Source organism: Apostichopus japonicus, chromosome 10, assembly GCF_037975245.1.
Source record: "Apostichopus japonicus isolate 1M-3 chromosome 10, ASM3797524v1, whole genome shotgun sequence".
Lineage (NCBI taxonomy): Eukaryota > Metazoa > Echinodermata > Holothuroidea > Aspidochirotida > Stichopodidae > Apostichopus > Apostichopus japonicus.
The window spans coordinates 17,098,885-17,113,888 of NC_092570.1; the positions used below are offsets into that span (position 1 = coordinate 17,098,885).

The 15,004-nt window shown below is 38.0% G+C and overlaps 1 protein-coding gene across 1 annotated transcript in view; it reads right to left on the bottom strand.

Moving 5' to 3' along the window:
• Window positions 1–1,126: 1,126 nt before the first annotated feature.
• LOC139975125 (ecto-NOX disulfide-thiol exchanger 2-like) overlaps window positions 1,127–15,004 on the bottom strand; it is a 29,633-nt gene continuing 15,755 nt past the window's right edge. The window contains exons 6-14 of the mRNA XM_071982756.1: window positions 14,752–14,961; window positions 13,922–14,033; window positions 12,991–13,091; window positions 9,800–9,906; window positions 6,605–7,058; window positions 5,045–5,202; window positions 4,616–4,681; window positions 3,684–3,768; window positions 1,127–2,054 (exon numbers count right to left, since the gene is read on the bottom strand). Of these exons, the coding sequence (XP_071838857.1) occupies window positions 1,834–2,054; window positions 3,684–3,768; window positions 4,616–4,681; window positions 5,045–5,202; window positions 6,605–7,058; window positions 9,800–9,906; window positions 12,991–13,091; window positions 13,922–14,033; window positions 14,752–14,961 (1,514 nt within the window). The 3' untranslated portion in view covers window positions 1,127–1,833. The remainder of the gene's footprint in view (window positions 2,055–3,683; window positions 3,769–4,615; window positions 4,682–5,044; window positions 5,203–6,604; window positions 7,059–9,799; window positions 9,907–12,990; window positions 13,092–13,921; window positions 14,034–14,751; window positions 14,962–15,004) is intronic.

Below are 15,004 nucleotides of genomic sequence, written 5' to 3' on the forward strand. Positions count from 1 at the left end.
GCATTGGCTGGTATCCAACAGTAGTCTTCACGCTATACCCCACCCCATGATGGTTATAATATTAGCAGGTAACTGCCATTGATCTTCCAGATAAAGCACTGAATTAATCAGAACAATGGGTATCATGGGTGTCATGTGACTAAAAAATTGCAAGAAAAACCTCAATGCCATTGTCAGAACTGTGCAGACACAACAAGTCTGTCTTTTCTTTTAGAATGGGAGAAAAAGATTGAAAGGATAAGTAAATAGCTCTGCGACTAGGATAGTAACCACAAAAATTAGATTACATGCCACGGCATAGCACCAAGACCAAGAACTTTCTGGTTGATTGGCCACAGTATTCATTGTTTACCTACTGTACAGCCTGATCATATTTAAATGCCAGAGCGGGTTCATTCATGCATGAATGTAAAGTCTGTTGGTAAATTAATTATAGTTTGAAAGAAATAAGTTCATCTTTGAAGGTGGAATGTAAATACATTTCTACAGGTTAGGTTGTAACACAAATACATGTTATTTATGTACCATACATTAGAAATGTTTATAACATATTGTCAGTCAGTTTGGTGAGGGAGGGAGGGGAAGGCTGTGCCATCTTGGTTTTAATCTGAAGGGGGAAGGGAGGGGGAAGTCCTAAAGTCCCAAAGATGTATATATGTGGTTCCATTCATGCTCTTCAAACCTATGCAGGATTATGCACAACTATCAACCACTTTGTTATATAACCACCACAAAAAAAAAAACTTTTTTGATGGATTTGATTTAGAAACGAAAATATTAAAATTTATGTTAATAATATGACTTTAACAGAAGAAGAAGAAGAGGAAGAAAAAAAATGTTAAAACAACAACATTTCACCTTTTTTTAAAAATTTTATTTGGGGGCACTTGCATTCCCAGAATAAAGAACAAGGATGTCAGAGGACATCATAATCATAATCATAATTTTAAAGTTTGGAACATCCACGAGCGAGTTAAGACACTGACATCATAATATATAAACACCTCTTCAGTAAAATAAGATGTAGTAAAAAGTATGGCCACAATAAGCAGTAGTTGCTTCCTACATCAAAAGCAGTCCAATAGAGAAGAAAAGAAAGGAAAAATCAAAACAGTTCAGATACAAATGAGCAGTTCAGTCTCTGAGAACTTGCTGCAAGCATTACAACTGTCTTTAAATGCACAGAACAGCAGCTAATATGAAACCAAAATATCATTTTGGAACATTTCACAAAATCTCACCGCAGTTTTGTTTACGTGAAATATCCTGGTAATTTTGATCGTGGCCTCTTTCTGACAGACGATAAAGCATAAAAGAGACAATTTTTTTTTTTGGTGTAGCTCAATCAAGAACAGGACAGCGAGATTTGGAGACGATACGACGAACACAGCACATAACACTGTGAGCATTGGCCGGCAGGTATGTGAATGACCACCAGAGTCGACCACCCTCCGACGATTGCGGGTAGGTATTTTCATTTTGTAGACATGATTGTACATCCCACTTTTGCATCTAGCCACCGACACCCCAATACATTCCTTGATAACGTTAGTTAGCACCGGTCATAATACTGTTCAAAGCTTAGCCTGGACATTCAAATAACATTTTCAAAGCTCTCCCAAATGCTGATCATCTTCTCAGGACAATATCACATCAAGAGGAAAAGCCTTGACCAAATCTCTGAGATCCTGCAGTATTTCATTTCTTCTAGAGACGTTGAAATGTCATCTACAAGGCGAGCACAGGGCTTGTTCGTTTTTCCTCTGTCAAATTCGAGGAGAGCATTCTTTGAAAATGAATAGACCGACTTCACATTTGAAAAGTTACAAAAATTCAGCTCTTCTTCAGAGCATGTTCAAACGCCACAAATTTCCACCGTCGTTCCAGAGATGCCCCGACCCCCGAGAGCTCTTGGACGAAGCAGTTGGGGTACCCGTGCAGGAGACCGTCAATGTCGGATAGGACGATATTGGGGTGTAACCGAGAGAGGTACGAGTAGAGATAATCGATTGATGCTCCGAATGGATGAGCGTGGAGGAAAATGCAAATGAAACCTGAAAAGTGAAGTAAAAAGAGAGAGAGATCACATGACATTAAACATGTCACATGACATAAGACAAGACAAGAAATGATCTAATGCCAGATTTACAGTCCGGGTATAATGTTCAGTCAAACTAGCGGAAGACTTAGGAAAAAAAAAACTGAAAAGGCTCTCAAACTTTTCAATATAGTGTTCAATCACATTCTCTGGAAGCCAAATTTGGCTAGGAGTGACAAAAAATGATTTTCTACCATAAACAGATTAAGAATACAGTAGTAGTGGTTATTAACATCACAAGGTAAAAGACTAATTTTACCCATAATGTGACACTTTGACTTTCTAAGTGAAGAAAAAGAAAAAAATGACTGCATTTTCCATTCAAGCTTAACTTGGGAAGCCTCATGCGATACTGGATTGGGAATAATTTATCGAGTGTCAGATTCCAAATGCTACGGAAAATTGACCGAGATGCTGACACTTCGGATAGTGATATTAAAACATGAAACTGATATATATTCGTGACTTTATGATAAGCAATTTGTAGAACAAGTCTCTACGTCATTTTGCCTGTCTGCCAGTCTTCTGTTTCTATTCTCAATGTCGTCGCTGGAATTTTACTTTATGTTGATATGTAATTTTTTTACATGTGTTTGGTGTTACATCACATCCTTAGCAAAGGGGGAAAAAATTGTTGCTTTTTCACCTCCGGGTATTGCACACCACAGAAATGTAAACATAGCAACTTCACAGGTTCTTACAAAAAACTGTAAGAAAAATAGAGCACATACCTTTCTGTTTATGAATTTGTGTTGATTATTATTGACACAAGAAAAACCTCACAAGAGGTTATCGACACAAGAAAAAACGTTTTTCAAACAATTTATTTGGTCTCTTGAGAAGTGTCTGCTTTTGTTAAGACTGATGTATTATGTATTTCAAGTCAATTCCATGCATCATGCATGGATGGTTAAACTGTATACAACACCACCAACATATTCAATGTGATATAAAATACCGGCTATGGGGTTTGAAAACGGGTTTCCCCAAAAATGGATAGTGACGTAGTCTTGCTGTTAAGACCAATGACGTTCTATTGTAATACGGTCGATACCATGCATGGATGGTTATACTGTGTTAAACAACACCGCCATATTTCACAATAGGGGGTTTGAAGACAATGGGTTTTCATCAAAAAGGAAAGTGTCATAAAACAGAAGAACCATTGTCTGGAATTTCTTAACACAAGACAATACAATTGGTGCAAGTATACTGCTGTCAGACGTTGCTGTGAAAGGTAGCGGAATATTAAATCTGCAAAACGTCAGTGAGTCATTGGTGGGTTACTTTTATATCAGATGTTGTTTCATAGCAGTATAGCAGTTTACAGGGCAATATACAAGATATATGTTTTATTATGCACTGTTTCAACAAACACATCAGCAAAGACTTGAAGTTTTACTAATACATACTATCATTTTGCCCCCTTGCCCCCCCTCCTCATGTACAATGCAGTTTAATAGGATTACCAGTCAGCCAGCACTGGATGCTTGGTTCATAAATAACACACACAGAAGCCACCCCCCCCCCCTCCCCCACCCCTTTTTACAAATCCCTCATAAAGCAAAATAGCGCTGTCACTTACTCAACAGGGCTCCCTCGCTTCTCTTTACTTCAACTGATGGTTCCGTGGTTCTCCCCTGTACCTCTGAAGACCCTGTGATTGCAACCTAAGACCGTGATACAAGAGATTGCATATTAGAAGATGGCAACACCAGTATTCGACAACAACAACAAGCATGTTTCCTCTTTCCTCAAATTTGCTTCAATTAAAATTTGTTGCGACGAGAAAAATCCGGATCGCATCTAAGGAGCTGATCTACTTCCGATCATTGACCCTTTTTTTATATCCCTTTCTTTTTTCTGGTCGAGCAATCCTGAAACAAGGTAGCTTCATGTCTTTTCCTATTTTATAAACAGGAATCTTTAACTCAATTAGGGTGTTTTAATATATAGAACTCACTAAAGGGCCATATTAATACAAAAAATCTTAAATAAAACTCACAATTCTTAGTAGACAGTTATGAGGATTGGCACGCTTTATTAAGGTTGTACCGACTGATGTCCAAATTATGGAATTAAATGTAATATTCTAAGCTATAGAAACCACAAAACTTCTGCCATCCTAGGTTGCAATCAACTGAAGATACCTTAAATAAGGAACACTCAATACAATATGGTGTCTTAACACAGGCTAGCACACAGGCCTACCGGTCGTAGACAAAACAGAGATATTTTATTGGCGCATGATCTGTTGGGCAGGGCTTGCAAATTTCGATTGAAGTTTGTAGAATATAAGGACTTGTTAAAAAAATTCTGGCATATTTTATTGAGCTCGAAATGGTTACGACAGATAACTCAATAAAAAAAAATGATTATTAATATGAAAATTGCATAGAACGGTGTTATTTTCACTGAGCCTTTAGGGCAGTTAGCTGGAAAGGTTGAAGTTAAAATTTGGCAAACACACAGATTGAGACTTTAAGAACAATTCAAGTGAGATTCTGTTTTTCTTACCTCTAATTCTCTAGCCTTTCTATTTTCTTCTTCATTCTTCAACTTGGATTTTGCTTCTTTTAGTTGCTGTGGACAGAATAGAATAATTAACAATGGGCAATGAATAATTAACAATAATCTACAATGGGCACTTAAAAAAAAATATGACTTTATGGAGAACATTTTTCATACTTTCAATAAGAATGAGTTGAAGGGCAGGTCATATTTCTCTGTGTTTTGGAGGGTTTTTTTTCAAGATACTAACGAAACAAAATAAAACATCAAATGTTTTTTTAACACACCTTTCATGATGTCAAAAGCTACTTAAATGCAAGATAAAATTGTAATACATCTATCAAAAGTGTTCCTTAAAGCAAAACATGAATGACCGGAGAAAAGAAGGAATAATCCAAACTAATTTTTGCACTTTTCAGTGTTTTTAGATTTTACCTGTTGCATATTCACAAATGCCAGTTGTAAAGCTTTGATCTGTGTTTCCTTCTCTTTCATGGATGCCTCCTCTCTCTTTAACGCCTCCAGCTGGGCCTTCATCTCTCTATTCTCCTTTCTCAACTCGGAAATCTCTTTGTCTTCATCTCCTTCTTCATCTGCAGGAATTGATGAGAATAAAAAGACTCTCTTCCATCAATTTCTCCATCAATATCTAAACAATTAAAAAGTCACCCTCATAATTCACAGGCTCTTCCATATCCAATTTCTTCTCTAACCGATACAAGCCCCCTACCCCCACCCCCCCCCCCCTTCCTCCCCAGTTCCTTCAAAAGTTGTGATCTGAACAAAACCCATAATTTAAAGCAGAGATTATCACCTGTTTGAGGGTATCATATCATTAAGGATTTGTTTCCCCAGATGAATGTTACCATTATGCAAATTTTTACCATCAATGTAAATTTTACCATTATGCAAAACCATTATGCAAAGTCTCAAATATTACACTGCAATAGCCTTCTCATTCTGACTAAATCTCTTGGAAGCAAAGACAGGATGCATTCTGCTTTGAAACTGCCACTATGAGTGATTCTTGTAGAAGGATATCAAGGTTACAACACTCAAGGGAGGACTCTTGTATATAAGCTATTAATGTTGTTCTTCCATATTGAATGCTATTAAGAATGCTTCTCAACTCAGAAAGTTATGCAACTGAGTGGTACTTAACCCAGCAACCTGATCATAACAACTACAAGCCCATATTTTTTATATGCAAATTTCCATCTCACGTGGTGGGGTCCATCTGCTATGCAGGCGTTGCAAGCCAAGTGATAAAGCGTTGATACGGCTTGCAACAGGAACGTGTCAATGGCAAACATTTTAACACTGTTCCTACTCTAGTTTGATTGGCTGATGAATTCTGACATGTCGAGAATATTTTGCATTTTATTTTTAACCACTTTAGACCTTTGTCAAAAGCAGGGGTCTAAATTTTTTTATCTTTCTTGATAATTTTCCAACAAACTACCTGACTCATCAAAATGAATTCATAGTTGGTTCTTAAAGTAATTCATTTGTGAAAACTCTTTCGCAGAAATATTCAGACTAAAAAACAAGATAAGTTTGAGATTTTGTCACACTCTTGGCACACCAAGAGAGTTACAGTTTGTCACTTTTGAAATATTACAACCTTGTTGTCACCATTTAAAAGTAGCTATTAAGGAAACGATGTCTGGTGCTTGGAAAAAAGCTATAAAAAAGTTATATTTTAACTGACTTAACTACTTTTGCAACCACCAATTTATTTTACCAAGCCAGCTTCAACCAGCCAGTAATTTTAAATTGTAACTTCAACAAAAATTAAACATTTTTTGGAAATAAGCAGAAGATCATATTTTTTTGCAGGTAGTTCCGTGTGACCCCATAAGAAAGACAATTTGAACAAGACAATGGACAGCTTAACAAATAGATAACAGTACGGATGATACAACAATCATTGACCCTCCATGCCCCGATCAAAAAAAAGGCACTTTCCCCAGACACGGGATCATTTGGCCATACCTGTTTGAATTTCGGTCCCTGATTTCTCTAGCTCTGTATTAGTCTGTTCATCTTCACTTCTGATCACAGGTTCCGTATCTTTCTGTATTACGATGGTTATTTCTGGTTCGTTAACTTTTGCCCTCTTCTTGGGAGGGGCATCCTCCACCACCGGTGTTTCTACGAGTCTCTTTTCCAAAGAACTGTCGTCTTTCTCTTGTACGCTTTGCTCCGCCTCATCCGTCTTTGATTCTGCGTCTTCGTCTTCTTCTTCTTCGTCACTCAGATCGATTATCTCTGTGATCTCATCAGATATCCCAGCCGCCGAGGTCATCACCGGTCTCGGAGGTTGCTGGTTCCAATGGGATTGTTTAGTCGGCCTCCTTCCTGCATCTTCATCCTCTGAGTCAAGCTCCATGTCGGCTTCTCCCGCCTCTTCCGGTCTAATCTCTTTCTCTTCTGTCGATCTCAAATCCTGGAAAGATACGCAGGCCCTAAAGAGTTATACGGAGGTAACACTGACTGATAGTTTAACAAATCAACTCTCTAGGCTACACCATGGAATTAAATTGGAATTCAAGTACGAGTGGGCCTAAAGCAATTACCCATTGGTCCACCGAGCTTTTACTAAAGTCTAGCTACTGCATGTTAATACTGAATGTATAAATACAATACAGTATTATGACTCACCCTGAAAGCTACGATTTGTGGATAATACGTATTTTACAGTTTATTGACATCTGCTTTTAGAAGTTACCACTTCCCCAGGCTTTAATGTTGAGACATTATGGTACAAATTAACAATATTATTATAGTCTGTGCTGAGAAGGCAAAATTTGTCTGCTTTGAACTTGGGAGTGTTGTTGACAGGTTTATGGAAGTAATAGTTTCCTATATCGGAACTTTGGGTAACATGTGACTAATTTTATTAAATTTACATTTTAATCATTTCATTTTGTTTGGGAGTAACAAGCACCAACAAATTTTCAGTTGACCAATATTGTCACCATAGACAGTACCATGACACTAACAGACACTAAATATCATTATCAACATCAATCTTTATCATTTTCACAATCCTGATCTCTGGCTAGAAATCTCTCACTAATTTTCAAATATCCATAGTTTACGACGAGAGAAAGGATTACTCAACTATCTGAATTTTTACTATATATATATATATATAGAGCTATAAATATATATATAGAGCTATAAATATATATATAGAGCTATAAATATATATATATATATATATATAGAGAGCTATAAATATATATATATATATATATAGAGCTATAAATATATATTTATATATATAGCGCTATATATATAGATATATATATATACATATATATATATGTATATATATATATATATATATATATATATAGCTATATATAAATATATACATATATAAATATATATATATATATGTATGCATATGGGGCAGGGTTTAACTTCAAATCAATTTACATATAAACCAATGTATAAGTGTATTTAAACTGATGGCAAACACTTTTTGTAATACAGTACAATATCTATCATTTAACTTACTATAAGGGTGACAAGTCTCACCATACTCAACCCCAAAAATGAAAGAACCAGATTGTTTAAAGCACATGACGCCAAGGTGACTAAGCATTTATAAACAATGAATATCGAGAAAAAAATAAAAGAAGAAATAGTAGCATTATGGCGAGAAGACCAATATCCGATGGAAATTGGGGAGGTAGTTACACCGATGCAAAACAAAACACAATGATGTAACACATCACCTCCCCCCATCCAACCCTCCAACACCCAGATCCACACCCTCCTCAGCACCCAGATCCCACTGGGCCTAACACAACTACCCACCTACCATTTCCAACTCAATTCGGTAGTTCGGTTATCCCTCTATCGTAAATGTTATCCCCCCTCCCCTTTCCAAACCTCAAATAAATATTGAGCATTTATTTTAAACTTGAAGAGCGTGGCAACAAGATGCATCACTTCTTACCTTGATGACCAAGGTATCTCTCCAAGGTACCACTCATTTGATCTTTCCCAAGACAGCCTATACCTTGGACTGAGACTTACCTCTTGTCTGGGTACCTTCGCCAGGCTGCTGGATCCGAGACGATCTCTCCGATGTCAGTTTATTTCCATGTCTGACGTTTGGCGTTCTCCCAGATAAGCTAAATTATAAGCTTAATTATACGCATAACCATGAAATCATGTGCTTATGATCAAATAATTAACAGTTCACATAATCTTCCAAATTTTTTGTTTTGTTTAATATACTCATCTCTCACCTGATCTGGTCCAGATGGCCATTTTATCCTAAGCTTGAAAACACCATCAAAATCTATCTCAGATGGGGAATATTTTTGAAGACAATTCTTGTGACAACATGATCATCTTTGCATCAAATTTTTAAACTACGGGAGAGACAACCAAGATTTGGTCTCCTAGGAGCATAGGTCACAGGCAGTAACATATTTGTGTTTTAGAAAAATGGCTCAAGCAGTTTCAACTAAAGTAATAAGCTGTTAAACAAAGTAAAATAGGTAACTAAAACTGGAAAATGTAGGTAAATATTAAAGGGGGCACTTCTTTTGGTAGGCTGAATGAACTAGCAGTGATCTTCAAGCAAAAAAAAAGGGAACAAAAGGCTAGTGTTAACAGAAACCCAGTGTGCCAGCTACCTTTTAATCTATGGGAGAAGGGTGGTCCTAGCAAGGTCTTGCACCAGATGAAGGGGGTAAAAAGAAGTTATCTACTAACTAAGAGCTCTAAAAATGAAGAATTTTAGAGAGAAGGCATAGCAGTCCTGGTTTGTACCACATTGTGGCATTTTTCATTTCATTTTAATTCAAATTATATCATTTTCTCATGCCTTTGAAATTTAGATTGGATTATTGCATGTGACAAGAGTTGCTTCTCTCCAAATAGAAGAAAAGTTTGCAATCCCGAAAGCCACTGATGAAAGGTTGTTTATAAGATGAGGACGATTATCAATGTCCCTCAACCATGTTGCCACACTTTCTGCTTAAATTGCTGAATTTTTAAAACATCTTCACCAAATTAAGTTCTACTATTTTCATATTCTTGAATTGTCACAATTTATGAAATCTTTTTCTTAAAGGGATATATTTCTGGAAAAACCCCAAAACAATTTTGCCGAGCAGTACAAACCATCGACTGTTTCATGCCTTTTCACTGTACTGACTTTACCTTCACAGCTCGACTCCACTGGTCCAAACTTTTCCTCTGAGCTTTCGTGAAATGGTCCCAAACCTTTTTCTTAGCTGCGCTTGTGAAGACTTGCTCGATGAGTGTTACTGTCGGGGAGATATAACATTCAGCTGCTCTTATCAATGAGCACTAGCAACGACGAAAACATACAAACCAAAGATCGAGACCGCAGCTGTCTCCATGGTGATGCGTAACACCAGAGAAACTCTGAGAGCCTGATACCTTACAGGTACTCCTCCTCCTCCTCCTCCTCCTCACCTGAACTTAAAAACCCTCTTTAAGAATGGCCGATATGAAATGTCTCGAGACTGCCAAACGCAGTGTACAAAAATGGAAAAAAAATGGACAGTTATTGCACAGAAAAAACAACAACAAAAAACCTACATTAATTTGATCAATATTCTTCTTACTTATTTGTTGTTTTTTGTGATGAAATTTCTACTGTACTGGACTACTACTGCTGTTTTTTTCTTCTTCACCATTCACACAACATGTTTGTGTGTCGTTACTATCCTTGCATGTTGTACAATCACTGAGAGCGACGTCGCTGTGTAATAAAGGCGTGGTCTGTTACAACCAATGGCATCTCTCGTTTGTATGCCCTCTGTCATGCGCGGACAATCTTTCATCGACCGACCGATACCATACAAAACTAGAAACCACGATGGTGTGATATTGCAAGGCCTTCAGCGTAGGGACGGCATGCAGTATCAGCTATTTCCATTACACGTGAACCATATCACTGCATGTGACACTATGGTTGTCACATGAGACAGTTTTAACGACACATGTGACACTACGGCTGTCACATGGGTGGAAATTTATGGTAGCATGTGTGATACTAATATTGTCATGGCAGTTAAGGAAAAGTGTCTTTTTCCTTTCCATTACTTTCTTATGCTTTTATCCATATTTCAGGCCATTAACTGATGGCCAACACACCATAGGACATGACCTAAAAATGGGTTCCAGACATCAGAACATTTACGTACATATTTTGGAGATTGCCAACGGAGATGGAATTATGTTTTTTCGTTGTGTATTCCAAGCGTTGATTCTGAGGGGTGGGGTCTGGTTGGTCATAACTCGGTCCTCATGAAAGATCCTGCCTTCTCTACCATAAACAACCAACAATATGTTTCTTTATTCCTGTATGTACTCACTTACCTGAACAATAAAAACCAATAGCTCAGCATTTGTTTATTGCTTGAACACACTCAAATTATTAATACTAAACCAAACCCAATTTATTCACACTGCATGACAATGCTATCCTTAGATGCTACGTACTGCTGGCTGGCTTAGAGTTACACTGCATAACAATGCTATCCTTAGATGATACCCTGGCTTGGAGTTACTAACACTGTATGACAATGCTACCCTTAGATGCTACGTACTGCTGGCTGGCTTGGAGTTACACTGCATGACAATGCTACCCTTAGATGCTACATACTGCTGCCTGGCTAGGAGTTACTTACACTGCATGAACAATGCTACCCTTAGATGCTACGTACTGCTGCCTGGCTTGGAGTTACTTACACTGCATGACAATGCTACCCTTAGATGCTACATACTGCTGCCTGGCTAGGAGTTACTTACACTGCATGAACAATGCTACCCTTAGATGCTACGTACTGCTGGCTGGCTTGGAGTTACTTACACTGCATGACAATGCTACCCTTAGATGCTACATACTGCTGCCTGGCTAGGAGTTACTTACACTGCATGAACAATGCTACCCTTAGATGCTACGTACTGCTGCCTGGCTAGGAGTTACTTACACTGCATGACAATGCTACCCTTAGATGCTACATACTGCTGCCTGGCTAGGAGTTACTTACACTGCATGAACAATGCTACCCTTAGATGCTACATACTGCTGCCTGGCTTGGAGTTACTTACACTGCATGACAATGCTACCCTTAGATGCTACATACTGCTGCCTGGCTTGGAGTTACTTACACTGCATGAACAATGCTACCCTTAGATGCTACGTACTGCTGCCTGGCTTGGAGTTACTTACACTGCATGACAATGCTACCCTTAGATGCTACATACTGCTGCCTGGCTAGGAGTTACTTACACTGCATGAACAATGCTACCCTTAGATGCTACGTACTGCTGCCTGGCTAGGAGTTACTTACACTGCATGACAATGCTACCCTTAGATGCTACATACTGCTGCCTGGCTAGGAGTTACTTACACTGCATGAACAATGCTACCCTTAGATGCTACGTACTGCTGGCTGGCTTGGAGTTACTTACACTGCATGACAATGCTACCCTTAGATGCTACATACTGCTGCCTGGCTAGGAGTTACTTACACTGCATGAACAATGCTACCCTTAGATGCTACGTACTGCTGCCTGGCTAGGAGTTACTTACACTGCATGACAATGCTACCCTTAGATGCTACGTACTGCTGCCTGGCTAGGAGTTACTTACACTGCATGAACAATGCTACCCTTAGATGCTACGTACTGCTGCCTGGCTTGGAGTTACTTACACTGCATGACAATGCTACCCTTAGATGCTACATACTGCTGCCTGGCTAGGAGTTACTTACACTGCATGAACAATGCTACCCTTAGATGCTACGTACTGCTGCCTGGCTTGGAGTTACTTACACTGCATGACAATGCTACCCTTAGATGCTACATACTGCTGCCTGGCTAGGAGTTACTTACACTGCATGAACAATGCTACCCTTAGATGCTACGTACTGCTGCCTGGCTAGGAGTTACTTACACTGCATGACAATGCTACCCTTAGATGCTACATACTGCTGGCTGGCTTGGAGTTACTTACACTGAATGAACCATGCTACCCTTAGATGCTACGTACTGCTGGCTGGCTTGGAGTTACTTACACTGCATAACAATGCTACCCTTAGATGCTTCGTACTGCTGCCTGGCTAGGAGTTACTTACACTGCATGACAATGCTACCCTTAGATGCTACATACTGCTGCCTGGCTTGGAGTTACTTACACTGCATGACAATGCTACCCTTAGATGCTACATACTGCTGCCTGGCTTGGAGTTACTTACACTGCATAACACTGCTATACTAAGATGCTATGTACTGCTGCCTGACTTGGAGTTACTTACACTGCATGACAATGCTATCCTTAGATGCTACATACTGCTGCCTGGCTAGGAGTTACTTACACTGCATGACAATGCTATCCTTAGATGCTACATACTGCTGCCTGGCTTGGTTAAAGATTTCTTCAACTTGGATCTTGTCATTTTGAAGTCTCTTCACATGGCTGAAGAAGGAAGATATAATCAAACAGCATTACAAGCACTGTACAGTAGCAAATCAAATCATGACATATTAAACTTATAAACACATCTCAAATACACAAGAAAGCTATGGGACAATTCCTAAAAATCTACGGAGGCCGGTTTGCATTGATTTCATTTACGACTTGAAAAACCAAAACTGTCAAAACCTCATCTCCTGCATAACCATGACAACCAAATATAAGTATTTGCTCCTCCATCATGTATACAAACATCTGATTCATTTGAATATGAGGTTATGTCCAATCAACACAGCGTCAGATAGTACATGTTACTATGTGTTGCCGTAAAGTGGTGTAGCTCCTTTGTCCATATCATGCTTAATCAATGAAGCGTTGCAATTATTAAATGAAAGTCCATTTCACAGGCCATAGAAGAATATAGTATTTATTAAGTCCGTGTTCATTGGAAAGTCACACAATTAGTGGAATTTGTGTATAGGCGTGGCCGCTATACACAAATTCAACATAATCATCATGCTTTTCAATATAGTTTCTATCCTACGACTATAAAAGACTGGAATATGCAATCCTTGGCCGTTTAGGAGAGCCCTAGTCTTGAGGTGTTTAAGACAAGATTGCCCACGAATTATTATTAGCACTGCTGCGCTGCGCACCAACATCCTTGTTATGATACCCAAGAGGGGTTTTTAACGAGTACCTAACAGAAACAGAAGATCAACATGTTCAGTTTCACAGGGCTCTGTATTGTAGATTACTTTAAATCTCAGCCTTAGATATCCGTATATGACTAATGATACATACACCGAGCTAATATTCCGAAAGTACCATACCTATTTGTGAGTGAGATGAGACGATAAAAGGTACTCGCTGTTTTCTTGGTGCAATGTCCTCTCTCCAACCAGGTTATCAGAATGTTCACACAGCCTCCTGCGATATTTTCTCCTGAATTGAAGGGAGAAAAAATGGAAAACATTAAGCTTCCAACAAGGCTGTAAGCGTCATTCCTGTCTGAGGTATAAAAGACGAGCCTCAAAGTTTCGTAAATGTGAAAGAAGACAAGGAATGAACCACTTCAGTATCAGTTCAGTATAAAAACTTGAGGATACCATTTAAAAGACAACTAATTTACCAATAAATAAGAATGTGATGCATGTAAATTATAATCCGTTCTATAAATATTTTTTGGTTCTTTTTCGATGGATCAATGCCAGAGTAGAGGAATTGACCGTCTCATAGATGAATACAAAATTATGCATATACATATTTATTTTGTTAACAAAAATATAACTCAAAAGTTAATATTTTATGTTTAGTTGAAATAACTAATTAATTTCTATAATATTTCTATAATATTCTATAAAATTTCTATAATATTTCTGTAATATGTCTTTAGTTGATTAACTTCCATAGTGTTCCCACCTTTGATTCTTTTGGTCACTAATTTATTTCTATAATTTATTTCTATAATATTTCTGTAATATTTCTATAATATTTCTGTAATATAATATGTCTATATTTGATTAACTTCCATAGTCTTCCCACATTGATTCTTTCAGTCACTAATTTATATTTCTATAATATTTCTGTAATATTTCTATAATATTCCTGTAATATTTCTATAATATGTCTTTATTTGATTGACTTCCATAGTCTTCCCCACCTTTGATTCTTTCCGTCACTTCATCTATAAATGCTCTGGTGAAGTCCACAATGGGTATCTCCTCGCTCGCCGCTTCGTGTTGCAGCTCTCTCATTATGCGGCGCTGTTCCAGTTCGTAGTCTCGTAGATCGTTCGGATTCTGTACGTAGTCTACCAGCACCATTCCACTGAACGCTCGAGATTTATTGTTGTTTACACAGATGTGCATGCCTGACGAAAAAACAAAGAGAAAACACTAACAGAGAAAGCAGAA